Source organism: Nycticebus coucang, chromosome 3 (assembly GCF_027406575.1).
Source record: "Nycticebus coucang isolate mNycCou1 chromosome 3, mNycCou1.pri, whole genome shotgun sequence".
Classification (NCBI taxonomy): Eukaryota; Metazoa; Chordata; class Mammalia; order Primates; family Lorisidae; genus Nycticebus; species Nycticebus coucang.
The window spans coordinates 115,079,901-115,098,807 of record NC_069782.1 but is presented as its reverse complement, the minus strand read 5'-3'; the positions used below and the strand labels follow the sequence as shown (position 1 = coordinate 115,098,807).

Genomic DNA, 18,907 nt, shown 5'->3' with positions numbered 1-18,907 from the left:
TCGGATGGTGAATCTTGGGGTCAGGAAGTCAGCCCAGGAGCCTTCCGAATCTCAGCTCCTTTATCTTGTGGAAAATCTACCATTTCTGGGAAATAGTTCAGAAGGTCAAGTAGTTAGTTAAAGGAGAGGATTATAAAAAGATATACGGGGGTCACTGAAATTTGTTCTTCAGGCAAGTTATACTCTTCTTATCTCATCTCACATTCAGTCTATCAAGAGATTGTGCTTCTACTTTCAAAATACAGAGCCCAGCTGCTTCTCACCTCCTCCATTGCTTGCCCCAAACCTCCATCATCTCTCATGCAGTAGACTTTCTATGGCCTACAGACTTCTAGTCTTCCCCTGTTACAGTTTATTCTCCATACAGCTGGCAGGGAGGTCTTTTCTTACACTATTAAGATTGCATCACAGCTGGGCTTGAAACTCTGCAATGGCTCCACTTTTCACCTAGATTAAAGCTGAGTCCTTACAATGGTCCCCTGGGTGATCTGCCCCCACATTTACCTCTTGATGTCTGTTATTTGTCCACTTTCCCCTGATCAAGGTACCCTGGCCTCTTTGTGGCTACTGGAATCCACCAGCTACTTAAACCCTTTGCTTACTCTGGCCCTTCTGCCTACATGCTTTTCTTCAGATTTCCACTTTTTCTCAACAATAAAGAATTTTTTTAAAGGCGCCCGCATTCATATACGTTTTATCTACTTGTAGCCATAGTTGTATACATCATATTTTCTGTGCTATGAAATTGCATTCACAAAATAGAAAAATTAAAAATTTTAAGGAAGTAGAGTGAGAAAAAATAAAACTAATAGTCATTCCACCTAACACAATCTTTGTTAACCTTTTGATTTAAAAAAAGTTCTAAATCTCTATTCACAATGGTAAGGGGTTTCATTAAAATGTAATTATTCTTTGTTAACTCTTTGTATTCTTTCTGACTTTTAAATTTTTTTTTGTAAAGCACTATTCACAGTTGTAAGAGTTTTTAGTAAAACGTAATTATTCTATTTCATAGATAATTATAGTCTATTTTTCTTCTATATTGTCTTGTACATAGTCCATGTTTCACATATTTTTCATTATATATTAATTTTAATCACCATATGTCAGTGATTCTCCAACATATGTTGATGATATCTATTGATATTTACTGTAAAAGAAATTTAAAATATTTACTTAAGAGTTCATTTATAAATAACTCAATAACAAATATACTATATGTTAACATAAAGTCTACTTTTATGAAAAGAACCTTATTTCACAAACCAAAAAAAAAGTTCCAGTTACACTTTTTATAAATTTCTCAACATCTAGTTTGATATCTTCTGCATTCAATCTGTTGAATTTATGTTGCTTTGGTTGAAGTATATAAAGAAAGTAGAGTGTCAAAGAGACGTGTAGTAGAAAGGGAGAAGTATGCTAATGGCTTTTTGAAATAATTGTGCACATTTTCCATTCTGATCTGATACTTCACTAACATCTACCAAATATAGTTTCTTAAAGGTTAGTTGTAATGTGGAATCTGAAATTATAGCAATTAACTTTTCATACTCTACTACCTTAAAATGCATTGATCCATCTTGTGATTTGAATGGATCTTTTACTTATATGTGATATCATATCATTATGCTTCGGTCATTTGGAAAATATCTGTTCACCGAGTTGTGTGAAATTTCTAATATCAAAAAACAACATTTTTTTAAATGTCAGTATGGCACTACCGATCTCATGAGGAAAATGTCTACAAATATTGGAAAGCTCTTATGCTCACAGTAGTGGATAAAAGTATTCTGAAGTTGTAATTTTCAATCGAAAGTTTGAATTTTATCATTGGCAAGAAACACTGCATGCTATTTCCCTTGAAGTGACAGGCTTAGCTTATTAATTTAGAGAAGTTGTCTGCCAAATACACAAGTCTGAACAATCAGTTTCGTTGGTTATTCTCCAGCAAAAAATGATGTTCCATGAACAATGTGGCTAATTCAGCTTGTAACTCCAACAGCCATTTTAAGTGATTTTCCTTGAGACAATATCATACTTCCATATGTGGAAATGCTTTATGTATATTTGCATTTTTTTCTCACATATTAAAAACCTGTACATGCAAAGTTTGAAATTGAATTAAATTAATAACTTGGTATATCAGCAAACTCATTTACTAGTTCAAAAACCTTTCATATTTTAAAGTGAAACTGCTATGTTTTCAATTTAATTAATTAGCTAATTAATTAATTTACTGTGTGCAGTGATTAAGAATAGAGTGGCACCGTTAGTACAGTTTGGTGTTGCTGCCTTGATTTGTACTGAAAAGCCACCATTGCTTTTGTAACATCAATGCAAATGTCAACACAATTATTCTGAGATAAACCATAAGATTGTAAAATTTATTCAAGTTTTTTGTTTGTTTGTTTTTGTTTTGAGATAGAGTCTCACTATATTGCCCTTTGCAGAGTGCTGTGGTGTCACTGCTCACAGTGACCTCAAACTCCTGGTCTTAAGCGATTCTCTTGCCTCAGCCTCCCAGTAGCTGGGACTACAGACTACGGCCACAACGCCCAGCTATTTTTTGTTGCAGTTGTCATTGTTGCTTAGCTGGCCTGGGCCAGGTTTGAACCCACCAGCCTCGGTGTACCTGGCTGCTGCTGTAACCACTGTGTTACAGGCGCTGAGCCTATTCAAGTTATTTTTTAAAAAGTTGTTCAACACTGAATATCATGAATATTTCTTGTGTTTGTTGCCACAAATTCACGTAAACGATAATTTCTTTGATGATTAATTGGTTCTGGTACCAGATGATTACAGGCAAAACAGCAAGTCTAGCCATGTCTGTAGCTCTATCCATTTGTAAAGCAAAAGTATTTCTAAATTCTGTCTTTACATTGCAGCTAAATCTTTCATTCAGCAGTAAGATGTCATTAGAAAGAGGCAGTGCGATAATGGCTTTTACTGATTTTGCATTTAGCTGACATTAAATAAAGTCCACTGTACCAGAGGCTTCATTAGTTTCAGCTGTTACATGGGCTCCTCCTGTCAATACAGTGTGGTAACTGACCTGTAAGATACTTCACTGACTTTTTCATCTGGTTTTGAATATCAGTACCAATTGACTTTTAAAAAATTATCATGTCTACATTTTAAAAACTTTTGTTTAAATTGTAAATGATTTGTCTCAAAATAGTATCACAATTTAACTGGCATGATGATACTTTTCAATGGTGTTGCTGTATAAGGTAGTAAGGTAAATTACTATTATCTATACTCTGAGAGAAAGACAACCGTCAATCTAGAAAACACACTGATGTGTCATTTAAGTTTACCTCTTTCATGTTTACATGGATGGAGCTGGAACATATTCTTCTTAGTAAAGTATCTGAAGAATGGAAGAAAAAGTATCCAATGTACTCAGCCCTACTATGAAACTAATTTATGGCTTTCATATGAAAGCTATAAACCAGTTATAACCTAAGAATATGGGGAAGGGGGAGAGGGAGGGGAGGGGAGGAGGAAGGATGGGCGGAGGGAGGTGATTGGTGGGATTACACCTACGGTGCATCTTACAAGGGTACATGTGAAACTTAGTAAATGTAGAATATAAATGTCTTGACACAGTAACTAAGAAAATGCCAGGAAGGCTATGTTAACCAGTGTGATGAAAATGTGTCAAACGGTCTATAAAACCAGTGTATGGTGCTCCATGATTGCATTAATGTACACATTAAATTATGATTTAATAATTAAAAAAGAAATGTATTGATACATAATTGTTGTATATATTTAGGGTGTACATGTGATACCTTGATACATTTTTTTTTTTTGGTAAGAGACCCCCTAGCCTCAGCTTCTGAGGGCTCCTTCTAGTTCTCTGCCATGTAGATCACCAGATAAGCTGCTCACAGTGCAGCACATGGTTTCTTTAAGGCAGGTAGGGGTGTCTCTTCTAGTTACAGAGTCTAACATAACAAAATGTAAACACAAGAGTGACATCCAAACGTCTTTACTATAATGAAGGTAGGGATGTTCCCATCACCTTTGCTGTATTCTAAGCAAGTCATAGGTTCTACCCGAATGCAAGGAGAGGAGATTCCACAAGGTCATGACTCTTTAAGGGTCAGCTTTCCACACTGGGTTATGAGACAGATGACCTGCATTTTGCTCTGACCCTACCATTTACTGGATGTGTGTCTTTATATCTCGATACATTTTTATATTTTCCAAGTATCTCTAGACTTAGACATTGGCAACTGTGGCTTGAGAATATACCTGGATAAGTTTTATAATCACCTTTTAAAACAAATCATCAATTCTTAAAAATACAATATAATAATTTTTTAAATTCTTAATATTTATCATTAGTATAAAATTCAAAAAATTACAAATTTTAGATAAAACTCAAGAAGTTAGGGATGTTTTTGAAAAAAGAATAAGATGGTTATCACAAAACAAGATACCCAAATGTATTTACTTTGTGTTCTTTTTCCACTCAGACTCAAGAAAAATTTCAGGATTTTGTAAGAATGATTTATTGTATGATAGTAAATCTATAAATCTGTTATAATTCACTGAATTATAACAGGTATAATGAAAAAATAACTAGTAAGAGCACTAGAGAAATTCTGAAAGTGTTCTCAATTTCTGTGAACATTATGTCATAAAACTACTGCTTTTAAAACATTTTAGAAAATACAAGAACATACAAGCCTACATTCCCTTTGTCATCAAAATGACAATGTCATCTCATTTCAGGTAGCCTCTGGAGCATTCTACTGTATACACGTGAAAGGATAAGAGTGAAAAAGGGCAAATTACAATTATGGAAGTAGTTGTAACATTGAAGATCCCCATGAAAGGGTCTCAGGGACCACACTTTGAGAACTGAGGCTGTATGTGTTACCCAGACACATCAGAAGAATGGGGACAAGTGGTGTGAAGAGAAGGAAAGAGAAGGAAGTAAATATTCATCTACTAGCAAATGAGGAGATCAACAGACTCCTGTCTTAGAGTCCCATTATTCTGCCTTTGAGCAGAAATGTAGAACTTTTAAAGGGGAAGTTTTCAGCTGTAGGCTTGGCTGTTCGCCTGTAGTTGATGGTTCCAATTCATCCCATTTTAAGCCAAGAAATCTCATGACATCTACCCAGATAATTCCCGTGAGCTATCTCCTGTGGTGTGAAGAAGAAAGGACACTCTACGCCACTGGCCTGTGGCAGGGATGCAGGTTTTTGGGTTTTTTTTTGTAGAGACAGAGTCTCACTGTACCGCCCTCGGGTAGAGTGCCGTGGCGTCACACGGCTCACAGCAACCTCTAACTCTTGGGCTTAAGCGATTCTCTTGCCTCAGCCTACCGAGCAGCTGGGACTACAGGCGCCTGCCACAACGCCCGGCTATTTTTTTTTTTTTTTGTAGAGACAGAGTCTCACTTTATGGCCCTCTGTAGAGTGCCGTGGCCTCACACAGCTCACAGCAACCTCCAACTCCTGGGCTTAAGCGATTCTCTTGCCTCAGCCTCCCGAGCAGCTGGGACTACAGGTGCCCGCCACAACGCCCGGCTATTTTTTGTTGCAGTTTGGCCGGGGCTGGGTTTGAACCCGTCACCCTCAGCATTTGGGGCCGGCGCCCTACTCACTGAGCCACAGGCGCCGCCCAGGGATGCAGGTTTTAATTCCCAGAAAGAATGGGGGATATTTTAAAGAAACAGAAAACATTTTTGCCCTTTTTCTGGCCATTCCCCCTGTTACATATATATATTATTCTATACGTGCCTTCAATTTTTTTTTTTTCTTTTAAAGATAGGGCCTCACCCTGATGCCCAGAATCAAGTGCTGTGGCCTGATCATAGCTTACTGTAAGCTTGAACTCCTAAGTTTCCTGTCTCAGCCTTTTGAGTAGCTGGCACTATATTTGCATGCCACTATGCCCAGCTAATTTTTTAACTTTTTGTGGAGACAAGCTCTTGCTATGTTTCCCAGGTTGGTCTCAAACTCCTCAGCTTAAGTGACCCTCTCACCTCAGCCTCTAAAAGTGCTGGGATTACAGGCAGGAACCATTATGCTGGGTTTACCCTTAATTTTTTTATTGACACATGACTGTAATAAAATTCTTTGTACTTAGGTTTTTCCCTTCGTGTTAGTTATTGTTTTCATACAATAGGTTATTAGAAATAAAATCTTTGTGATAAGACTGTGGGACATTTATGAATCTGACTGTCTCGGTCTCTTCAAAATATCAGTGTCGTATGGGATGAAGGTAGAAAGATTGGAGTAGCCAAAGCAATGTGCAGATTTTGACTGGATCTTGATTTGAAAAGAAAAAACAAACTATGTGATTTGAATATGGGATGATTATTAGGTGATTTATGGAATTAAAATTTTGTTACATATAGTAATTATATTGAGGTTATTTATTTAGGAAAATGTTTCTTTAGGACTTGCGTGCTGAAGTGTTAGTCATGTTTCATGATATCTGCAACTTCCTCTCAAAAGTTTCATCTAAAAATATCTTTCAGTGTGTCTATTAATCTATATACACACCTATAATAATACCTAAATAGAACGTGAATAAAACAAAAACAGAACAATAGTGACAGTTGTGATTCTAGGTGATCCTAAAACTATTCTTTCAGGATTTCAATTTATGTGACTTTTTTTATAATAAAAAGTTAGGAAATAAATGAACTAAATCAAATGTTATTAATGTTGATAGATTTCTAAATCATCATCTAAAAGAATAAAGCACTGGTTTGAAAGGAATAGTTTGGTGCCTTCCCTGAAAGTATGCAGCTCAAGGAGTAAGTGATCAGCTTACAGGTGGTGTGACCTCAGGCAAACTCTCAAGGTCCCAATTGTCTTATCTGTGAAACAGATGACAATAACAATGGCTATTTGATAAGGGTGTTATAAAAATGGAATTTTTATGATGTTTAAAGCCCTTAGCCCAGTACTTGGCAATAGAAAGTATTCAAATCTCATATTTTATTATTGTCGTTACAAATTCCAAGTTCTTGTTTCATTCATTAAAAAACCAATGGAAAAACACTGTACATTAAATCATCTCTATTATATCACATTGAAGTGCGTTCTGTAACTTCAGGCCTATTGCAAGTCCTTAAGGAACAAAACATTTAATACATCTGTAACAATTACTTATAATTAGCATGTAAATTGTTATAAAAATTATTTTTTATATAATTGAAAATATTCTTGTCTAGTATTTAAATATTTTCTCTGGAAGTTTGTCCTTGCAATTATTTTTCCTTAAGTTTCTAAATTACAGGCAACTTTATTTTGAAGTATTCCATGCACATTTTTTTTTTTTTTTTTTTTAAGAAATAGAGTCTCACTTTATTGCCCTTGGTAGAGAGCCGTGATATCACAGCAACCTCCAGCAACCTCCAGCAACCTCCAGCTCTTGGGCTTAGGCGATTCTCTTGCCTCAGCCTCCCGAGTAGCTGGGACTACAGACTCCCGCCACAATGCCCGGCTATTTTTTGTTGCAGTTTGGCCGGGGCTGGGTTTGAACCCGCCACCCTCAGTATATGGCTGGCACCCTACTCACTGAGCCACAGGCGCCGCCCTCCATGCACATTCTTAATTGTTGTGTACTTAATATTCAAGCTACTAGTAAACCAATATTCTCTGAAAGAAAATGAATTACTAGGTAAAACTTACCTACTGTTTAGAGAATAGAAAACTTAGGACCTTAAAAATTACTACTGTTTTAAATGTTTTCAGAGCAATTTATGAAAGCATCGGCACTTATTTTTCTGTTAAATGATTTCCAGGAGTGCTTCACCTGTTACTAGTAATTTTTTAGAATGTTTCTTCCTAAAAATTATCCTTAATTTTTAGTAACTAGAAACACTGATCAGTGTTTTGAGGCATTTAAAAAAGCTTCTGAAATTGTAAAAGATAACGTATTAAAAAATGCCCTCCTAATACATAATGTTTTTGTTTTCATTTAGTGTATACGGTTAGGAAAATTTTTCATTTATACGGTTAGGAAAATTTTTCATTAATACGGTTAGGAAAATATTTACTTTTTCTCATAGATAAGAACACTTATGAAAATAAAAATATCGTAGTGTGCCTTAACAAAGACAAAGACTACATTTCAATAAAAGATGTAGCATAAAAGTAATAGGCCTGTATTAAAAAGAATGACAATTAAAAACAATAAGATGAGAAAAACTCAGTGTAGTTTGTATTTTCCACAAATACTCAGTGGAAGGGAAGCACTCCCATCATTCACCTTAGAAAGAACTGAAATATAGCTCATTAAAAGAACAAGAAAGGGCTAGATTTTTCAACTTGCATAACTCTTTTTTTCCCCCCTTATTCTCTGAAGAGGATGATTCAACCTGCATAACTCATGAAAACAGCTTCCTCTGACTTCTTCCGTCTCTTTTTGTGATATGTTCCATTCAGCTGCTGAATAGACTGCCTTCTGGAAATTAAAACTCACATGGCTCAGACCACAGCAGTAAATCTGGCAAAACAGATGGTCCTGGGTGAATTGTTACACCTCTGCATAAAACCTTGGGATTTTATCAATAGGCTTCATCCTAAGTTATGAAAATCGAAGTGACAAATTAACAGCACAACTTTCATGCTTATATCAAAACAGCATATTATGGCTTCTTTCATTGTATGCTTCTACTCAAGCCAGAATTATACTATAAGTCAAATATCAGACACGCGTGTATATGCACTCGCTTACCGTCTTTTTCTCTATTCAAGCACTGAGATATAATTAAAGGAAAATTTAGTTTCGTATTGTAGTTAGATTTTCTAGTGAAGTTTCAAGAATTACACGTTGATGAGTTTTGTTTCCTTATTTAAATTTATTATTGCTTCACATAAAGGAAGTTATATTGGTTTCTGCATTCAACATCATTCTAGGTTTTCATTTGCTGCTTTCATGGGGAATACTAAGAGAACAGGGGAAGAAGACAGGCACGAATGTTTTTAGCGTCATAATACTATGAGTTTAACTCTTGCTCTGCTTTGTTTGGTCTACGAACCGTCCCGTGAAGTGTTCACATATTCATGCTTTCATGACTTCATTCAATATGGGTTGTTGAGTTTGTTATTCGTACATCACTGAAAATACAGGGGTTTGAGCAAGACAAATATAGTTCTTATCTTTGTGGAGTTTTAATTCTAGCAGGGGAGACATGCAGGAACAAATATGTGATGAATTATCTAATTACACTTGTAGAAAGGGATTAAAGAGCTCATAAATAGGAGAACTTGACCTAGAGGGGTTGTGGGGAGTGGGAAGTTTTCCAAAGTTGTTAAATGAGTGCTTGCAGATCTGAATGTATCCTCAATCAACCTGTGTCCTAAAGAATGGGTAGAAGTTGACTTGGAGATATCCACATGCGAGGGCAGCGATGGGGGTGGGGAAGCCACGTGGGGTCCTGGGAAGGTGGGGCCGGGATGAATCTGGTGAGGACGGAGTGATAAAGGAGAGAGTTGTTTCTCCTCATTGTGGGGGAAAGGCACCCACCTTCGGGCAGGTAAATGTAACTGTGATTTGAACTTGGTTCTCTGTCCTACTTCCAAGCTCATTCTCATACAACATGTCCTTTCCCTATTCAATATCAAACCATACTTAAATAATTACTTTGGTCTTAATCTGTGGATTCTTTGTGAATACGTGTTTTTGCACTTTCACTTAGCTATGTGGCTATTTTATTGATGAAAGTCAGTTGTTGTTCATGCATTCAACATCATTCTCCTTTATTTTTCAGCGTTCCAACATTCCAGAGCCTTCCTGAAGAGATACTCAGCAAGCTTGCTGATGTCCTTGAAGAGGTAACTGTCTTTAGCCTTTGAACTTTTTGAGATGGAACCCAGCCCTTTCAGCTGGCCTCCTTCACAGCTGTGTGATGAGGAGTCACAAATTACAGAGAGACATTCACATCTTTTTTTAAGCTCTGGGATGAGCTATATATTTGGCTTCAGATAAAAAGCAGCTTAGCACATCGACATTTATACACAACTAAAAATGTGAAAATCAATTTAACTACAGAGGGAGGAAAACTTTGTTGTGGTAAATATAATGTTATTTTTGTCTTACAAGAATAGAAGATAGCATATTTCTCCTATTCCATTTGCATAAAGTAAAATTGCATTAATAGTTATTGTCAGTCTGAAGCTTCAGAATAGCAAATTTATAGCAGGAATCAATATTTGAGTACATATTTTATTAGCACATGAGTATATTTTATGTAAAAAAATTTATGCGGGAATGTGAAATCTCACTGTTAATTGTTTTTCTCTGAACCTGTAAAGCCATGGTTTTGAGAAAGGAGAAACAATTAACATTGGCGATGTAGGGAAGTTCACACTTAACCCTCAGAAGGTACAACCCTAAGTCTGTTGAAGTAAATTGATAATGGATATATTATCAGGAAAAAGAGGCATATAGTTTAACAATGTGCATAAACCTTGGGGAATCGTGGACAACGATTACCCAATATCCCAATAAGATACAGATTTTTATGTACCCTTCTTCATGGGGGACTAGAAGATGGGGAAGGTAGGCACTTCTTTTGAGGAGTAGTAAATGATTATTAGGGAGAATGAATAGACTGAGAGACATAACTTACTTGTAAATGATTCTCTTTGGAATTTGGATGAGGCTGAAAGGTGGCCATTACCTTATGTAAAACTCTGTTCAGGTGTGGTTGTATTTCTTAGTCTTCTTTTCAGGAATAGATAATGAGATTTCAGGGAGGAGATGTAATACACTTGTGTTTTCTTTAGAAGTCCAGTCTTCAGGTAGAAAGTAGAATATTACAGTAGAGCCTTTTTCAATACCTGCTAACCTTCAAGGGCCTTCAATTTAAAATAATAAGCCTATCAAGGTGTCATATTTTGGGATAAAATCACCTGGGTTTCTTCTATGGGACTCCAAGAACAGTATCCATGAAGTTAACACTGACTATCAGCAGGAAGTTGGACGCCCTGGCTGAAGTGGGAAGCATGGAATAAGATGGGCACTGTCCTTCCCTCATGAAGTTTATATTCTAGAAGGGGAGATTCATAATAATTAATTAGAATTATAATGTTCAATGAGAATTGTGTTCAATTAGAATTATGATACAAAGTGATAAGAAAAAGTATGAGCCTCTAAGACCACAAAACAAGGGCACCAACATGGTTGGGGGGACCAAGAGAAGATTTTGAGGGAATACTATGAGCCTCCCTTCCTTTAGAGGTGGCTAAATGAAGGAAGACTGGCTAAACTAGAAGGAACCAAATGTATGAATAAAGGTAGTCCTTGGGCAGGGTGGCTGAAATGCAGAATGTGTCTTACAGATGGGATCTTGCAGGATCTAGGAGGTCCAGTGAGAAAATTTGATTTTATTCTCTTAGCCAGAGAAAGGCTTTGAAGGGTTTTAAGTTGAGGGTAGAAGGGGGAGTAGAGGCAGGATCAGCTTATTAGATTTTTAAAGAGTATATTCTGAAATATTGGGTAAGTAGAAGTGAAATGAGATGCAGATGGTCAGCCCTGGAGCAGAGAGTGGTTTGGGAAGATGTTTCCACCTGAATCTCATTCTCACGTAAATTTCCCTATTGCCTTCTACATACTGATTGTTTTCGTCTATCCCAAAATGACTTACTGAATGTTCATTTTGTTACAGCACTCTTTCAGGCTCTAGGCATGCAGCAATGAAAACCAAAACAAACCCCAAATCCCCATCTTAATGGAAATCACATCGTTCCGTTGGGGGCCACAGGGAAAACAGACAGTAAAGAGAGTGCATAACTTTTAAAAGCATATGGTATTTCAATAGAAATAAATCCTAAGGATAAGAATTTAAGCACAGGTTGGGGAGAGTAGGTGGGGTTTTGAGTATTAGTATGTGTAATTAGAATTGTCAGTTGAATTAAGAGATCAGGGAATGTTCAGGCCAAGGAAAGAACCTGCACAGAGGCCCCAAGAAGACCGGGCCAGTGATATCATAATAGGATGTGAATGAGGGTCAGAAGAAGGGGTGCCCAGAGTGCTGGAGGGGTAGGCAGGCCGTGGAGGGCCATTTATGTCACTGAAATTATTTAGATTTTCACTTAGAGTGGAAGTCATTGGACGGCTGTAAGCAGAGCAATGCATCTATTTGACTTAGACTTCAACAAGATTGCTGTGGCTGCTTTGTTGAGAAGAAGTTCAAAAGTCTGCTGCAATAACCAGGGAGAAGTGATAGTGGCTTTGCACACCATGACAGAAGGAGACTGAGAAACAGTCAGATTCTGACTGTATTTTGAAGGTAAAAACTGAAAAGCGTTACTGTTGCAGTAAATGTGTGGAATGAGAAAAAAGAGAGGAATTGAGGATGACATCAAGGTTTCTGCCATGAATACCTAGAAGAACTCAGTTGTTGTTAATGGAAATGAAGAAGACTGGGAGAGGCATACACTGGGGTGCGAGATGAGAAGCTTGGGAGAAGCCCAGGGATCTTTGACAGTAGGTGGGTTTTTGTAGCATTGTTTGTGTGGCAGAGCTGCTGCCTATCTGGGGAACTAAATGTGCGTGGATGCAAGCCAGAACTCTAAAGCAGATACCGCCAGCAATTACTATAATGCCATGAATGGATCTTAAAAATATAGCACCAAGAGAAAAAATTTAAAACCGAATTTTTTAAAAGTGATTGCTATTGAAATATTATTTACCTACATTAAAATGAATAAGCACAAAAATGCATTTTTGCTGGGAGTCTTTATAAACAAAATATTAAAAATTGGATGCATGAGAATAGTCACGTGTATCAGAAGGGGGAAAGAAGAGCTGAGAGGAAAAAAGGGAATGAATGAAAGATGAGGAAAACGTAGAGCAAAGCCTTGATTGATCCTTTGCTTTGCTGCTTTAAAAGATTTAAGAGACTGGAAGATGAAGTGGAACCAGTCAAAACCTGTGAAAGCAAGAGGAGAATTAGGAGCATTTTACGCCTTAAAAGCCAAGAGGTTTGAAAGCCATGATTTATTGTAAAGGGAGAAACAAGCACGCAAAAAAACAAAATAGACATTTTTTTTTTTTTTCAACTAAAAGAAAGATGTTAAGAGAAGGAAGTCCAGGAAAAGTCAGCAAAACTTGGGTTTAAATTTTGTTGGAAAGGCAAGGAGACGAATTGGTTCAGCAGGTGGGAGGAGAAAGTGAGGTTGGGAGAATGTTCAAATGGAAGGCAGAGAGGTTTGCACACACGGACTCTTGGGAAAGCACAAGAGAAGGGGCTTTCTAGTGCCTGTCAAAACAGGGAAGGCAGAGCCTCTGAGCACACGTGCAGGCAGGTGGATTGATGGGGCGGCTGGAGCTGTGCTAAACCTGTTCGGGTATGTTGTTTTTCACAGTGCCATGGAAAGCAAGGTCATCAACTGACAATGAGGTAGAGGTGTGAATGCTTTGAATAAAGAGAAGATGCAAGAAAAACAGAAGAGTGAACGGACTAGGGAAACACATGATGACTGCCAGGCATCCCTAAGAACCCACTTGATGTCAGCAATCCCAACTCTAAGTTAAACAGGCGAGAAAGCATTTAACTCAATATATTGCAATAGGGGAAAGATTGCACTCAACTCCACGAAACTACACACTGGAGTGAGCTAGTAAAAAAGTAGTGAAGTCCAGTGGGGGAGGAGTTATTCTATGAAATCAGGCCTTCTGTGTTTGCTAATTGTCCCTTAGGGAGGTTAGGCTCCTCTCCTCCCCAAGAGACTAAGAGAAAAGGACCTTATCTCCTTCCTTCTCTGATTCCATTTCAGAGAATGGCTTCCAGGTCCTAGAGAAAGACTGCCCTGGGCTGTGAAACTGGCTGGGAAAAAAATTTACATCTCAAAGAGGCTGGTTAACAATTTGCAGTTGGAAAGTTAAAGTAAGTGCTCTAAGGAAGGGGAGATCAAGAGTCTTTCCAGACGGTCAGACTGAGGGGAAGTTTAGACCCATTGTGGACCCTGGAACATTTGATTAGATGGGTTTTTTAAAGCCTTACTTGTTTGCCCGGTTTCAGGTTCCAGGTAGGCACGGAACTGCATTTAACCAGGATTGTTATTTTGTCAGGAGAAGGTGAGTGATTGAAGCAAGGGCTGGGCAGTAGAGGTGCCATGTGAAAAGAGGGATTGCAATGAGTGACCTGAATTTCAAACGCCCAAGGAGAGAAGGCCCAGAACCGGCAAAGACCAGTGAGAGCTGGTAGGACCAGAGGGTTTTAGTCTGATGAAGTTGAAGAATTGAGGTAATGATGAAGTTGAAATTGGAGAGGTAAATGGGCAAAAATACTGCCAAGGCTTTTGTCTCAGGGTGCTAACTATACCATGTACAAATTCTTACTGGGAGGTTTATTTCAGCATTCCCATGATTTGTTGGTCTTCTGCATCTTATATGTGACCACAAAGTGACACAGAACACTATCACGTTTGAATTCTGTGTTCAAGCATAAAAAAATGTATGAGAAAAAGTACAGACTGTATTTCTCTCTGAACGTGCCGACCTGTGATCTTTGTCAATGTAAAACTGCCTTGCCCAATGGTCTTTTTCTTTCCTCTCTTTTTGTTGACTGCTCTGAAGAACTCTCTGATGACCTTGTGGCTTTTTTTTTTTTTTTAAACAAATCGATATACAGCACTAACTTCTTAGCCACAATCAACCCCCTTAAAAAAAGAAACAAAACTAAGAGTCTATAAAATTCTTTAACCATTGTCTTTCTTTTCCACAGCTGTGGAAGTATTTTTGCTGTGTTTGGTATAACAATAGCCATCGCTCTGTAAATAATTCTGACCAAAGAAATATGTCAGTATTTTAAGTTAGATTTTCTAATCAGAAGATGCCTTAATTTATGCGTGGATTGTGGGAGCCACAGTCTAGCTTATACCAATGCTGAATCAAAGTAGAAACAGATAATTAAGTCCCCACACTTTCCTAAAAATGAAGTAAACACACAAAATACAAATGAGACATGTGAATGTACTACCCAGTACAAAATGTTTAACTCAAGTTGAATAAACAAGCACAATGAGAAACTAGATTAAATTATTTATCAGATAAAATGAAGCAAATTTGGAAGAACAAAAGCAATACCAACATCGCATAACGTTAAAGGGAAATGTGCCTGCATAATAATTTAGTTATCTGTCTACAAATACCCACTAGAAGAAAGAATCCCAGATTGTTTTGAAAGGAAAGCAGCATGATTATAGCCTTCAACAAAGAAGTTTCCAGCTTTGTTTGTGTATTTGACAACGATTTATGGAGCACCTGTTATGTCCCAGGAATTGTTCCAGGCCCTTGGGATTCAGGACCCTGTTCTATTATAGAATGTGTTAGAGTGGAGGATACAGACTGTGGGGAGACTGCTGTGAGGAGCTGACATAGGAGGCAAGGTCTAAATAAAGATACAGGAAGCCATGTGCACCAGGCAGAGGGAAGAGCAGGTATATCATCTAAAAGCAAGAATAAATTTCTGCCCTTAAGGAACAGATTTGTAGGTCGTGGTAGTGGGGCGAGAGGAGGCTATAGAAAATTAAGCAAGGTCAGGTCACAAAAGGTTTTGCCAGTCACAATAAAGTTTGGTTTTTATTCTAAGCATAAGGGGAAGACTTTTAGAGTTGTAAGCAATAAAATAATAGAACCTGAGTTATGTTTTAATAATCTCTCTGTGGCTATGGTGGGAAGAATGGATTAGAGAGGGGCAGGCCAATTAGAGGGCTAGAGCAAAATGACCCAGGTGAGATTCACTTTGCACATGGATTTACTTTCTCACTGACTGTTTCATTCTGTATATTCACCATGAAACAATCCTTCTAGCATTAGGAAAAAAATAAAACCACTAAAAATAGGTATGGGGGGTGGTGCCTGTGGCTCAAAGGAGTAGGGCGCCGGCCCCATATACTGGAGGTGAAGGGTTCAAACCCAGCCTTGGCCGAAAAAAAAAAAATAAAATAAAACTGCAATAAATAAATAAATAAATAAAAATAGGTATGGAGACATAGGAACTGAGAGAAATAAAATGTAACCAGCTAGTACTGGCAGTGAAGGTAATGGAATTGAAACTTGTTTAGATGGCTAACGTGGTAAGAGGAGAAGCTGATATTAGTGGGGACTCTTGTTGTGGAACTGGAAGGCAGCCTTGGTGATTTGTTGGGGCCTTTGCCGCACCCAGGTTCTACTTACCCGTCTTGTAATTCCCAGCATGGATGTACCTGCGTCCCTGCACAAAATACCGTTAACACAGGATGTAATCTCCTTATTCTGAATTAGCAATTTAGCACATCTTTCTCCTCTTCCTTTATATCACCTAGTAGAACTATTTCCTTTACATAATTAACTTCTCTCTCCTTTTTCAGGAGCAAATGACATTTTCTGTAGCCCTTTTGAGAAGTTGTGTATACTCAGTGATAGAAAGAGGTCATTGGTAAAATAAATAAATAAACAAACTATCCAAACCAAGCACAGAAATTCCAATATTTTGTTCGGTTGTGTTTTGTAAGACAAGTTGAAATAATTTCCTCGACTCTCTAATTACTCACCTTCTTGTCACTGCATAATGTTCTATTTATCCTAAATTTGACTCAAATGAAGGCAATACCTATTAGATATTATTTTAGGAACCCAAGATTTGGTTTACTAGAGAATCCGCTTTTACTTTGTAAAATAGAAGTTTTAAGTGCATATGTAAAACAGCAAACTCTGACTTTATAAACTGGTTGCATTAACCTCTGTAACAGGCGTCCTCAAACTTTTTAAACAGGGGGCCAATTCACTGTCCCTCAGACCGTTGGAGGGCCGGACTATAGTTTAAAAAAAAAACTATGAACAAATTCCTATGCACACTGCACATATCTTATTTTGAAGTAAAAAACAAAATGGGAACAAATGCAATTCATACCGCTGCATGTGGCCCACGGGCCGCAGTTTGAGGACACCTGCTCTACACCATGCCATATAGTACAGTCAAAATATGTGTTTGAATTAATCAAGTGTATTTGAATCTATTCTGAAAGTCTAGGAAGTATCTGCAGGTAAATAGAAAAAATGTGGAATTATAAAGTAGGTTGTAACAAGCTATAATGCTTTTCTCTTATATATGAGTAGCTTATATATAATATATATAAATTATACAAAGGAGTATATATAAATTATATTTTATATATAAATTATAATTTTCAAATGATTTAATAACTCCTAGTCAATCTACAAATGAGAAATAGTGCCCTTTAATTATCACTCATTCAAACACCATGGAGAAGTATCTGTGAAAAAAATAATATTGAATATTTATCTAAATGTTGGGACTATGGTCCTGACATTTTAAAAGAAAGTGGTAAATAAAAACATTTTTTGATAAAGAAAAGGATCAGAAATTAGTCTAATATGTCACAAAGAGTGCTTAAAAGTTAATTTAAATAGGGGTTATACTTTCACAAATAGGGGTATAAAAGTTTAGATACCTTGAGGAAAACTGTATCTTATGGAAAACGTCAAATTGAAGGAACCAAATTAGAAATCAACAAATTCGCTTCTCACCACCTGGTGTAGGTATTTTTCCTTTGTCTCTGTGAATAGAAGCAGTGCATGGATGCTACGTCTAGATTTTCTGATTTTTAGTTGGAAAATATATCAGAACCACTTTTTTGCTTGTATTCAAGTGAGTTTCATATCCACTTTTCTTTTTACAACATTTGCTCTGATTTCTTGGAATAAAAGACTTCTGTCTTACCAGCTTTTAAAGAACTCTCTACCTTTGGGTCTGTAATTTTGCATGATTGGATCTTGGACACCTTGTGACTTAATGGATTTTTCTAGTTTGTGTTCCTAGATTGTATGTTTATTTATGTTATGATTATTGAATATTTATATTATTATGGCACTGACAAGGTCTTGGAAAAACAACATTCCTCAGACTTCTTAAACTATTAAAAGGACATTATGACAACCTGTTTTAAAAAGACTAAAAATAAGCAAAGAGAGAAAACATTTTCCAACTCATCATTGGTTGATGATATGGTAGGAAACAAATATCTGATTATAGTTCCTCTTGGGAAAAAGAGGTCATTGTAACCGAGGATCTCCTCCTTCCAGGGAGGTCCAGCAAGCTGATTAAATATTTAGTTGTTCTGGTGTGCAACTGTTTCTCTGTGCTACCTGCCATCTTGTATTGACATCTTCCCAGACTCCTTTGTAGTCTGTCCCCGTGTTAGTAAGAAAGGGGAAAGTCCTGTGTTTGGTGGAGTTTTTGGAGTTCTATAAATCTTTCTTTTATCATCCTAAACAAGCCCAGGAAAAACACTTATGAGACAGATAGGGACATTATTAGGTTTTTTGAAGTGGTCGTTTGTAACTAAACTTTTTCTTCCTTTCCTTCAGATTTGGTTCTTCCTATTCAAAGCCAAGCTGGAGGAAATTTAAAGAACCTGTTCGTTTACGATTACTTTGCTCTCAAGTATGCTGACTCTGAATTTAGGAATTTGACTGTCATTTTATTCTGTCTGATTTCTTTTGGGCCTTTCCTTCTATAGGGAAAATTATTGCTTTTGATGATGAATGAGGTGGAAGGTGTGTATCTTTGTGTGTGTGTTGTGTTGGCATAAGGGAGGGTTATACTTTTACAAATAGGGGTACACAGGAGGGGTTATACTTTCACAAATAAGGGTACACAGAAAGGAGAGCTTGAAAAGTAAAAACAAAACCCTCAGTGCAGTATTTATCTACATTGGATAGCTTGTTTACAAAAGTAATGGGAGAAAATATTTGTAAATCATATGAGTGATAAGGGATTTCTATCAAGAATTTTTAAAGAACACTTAGAAATCAATAATAAAAAAGTAAACAAAGCATGAACATATGACTTGAATAGATGTTTCTCTAAAGAAGATAAACAAAAGTCGTATAAGCACATGGAAAGTTTCTTAACATC

General features: G+C 37.0%; 1 protein-coding gene across 2 annotated transcripts in view; it reads left to right on the top strand.

The window, feature by feature from the left end:
- Positions 1-18,907, top strand: part of PRKG1 (protein kinase cGMP-dependent 1) — a 1,327,126-nt gene that overhangs the window by 938,165 nt on the left and 370,054 nt on the right. For both annotated transcript variants that reach the window (XM_053583838.1, XM_053583837.1), the window contains exon 5: positions 9,749-9,812. In XM_053583838.1, coding sequence (XP_053439813.1) covers positions 9,749-9,812 — 64 coding nt within the window. The remainder of the gene's footprint in view (positions 1-9,748; positions 9,813-18,907) is intronic.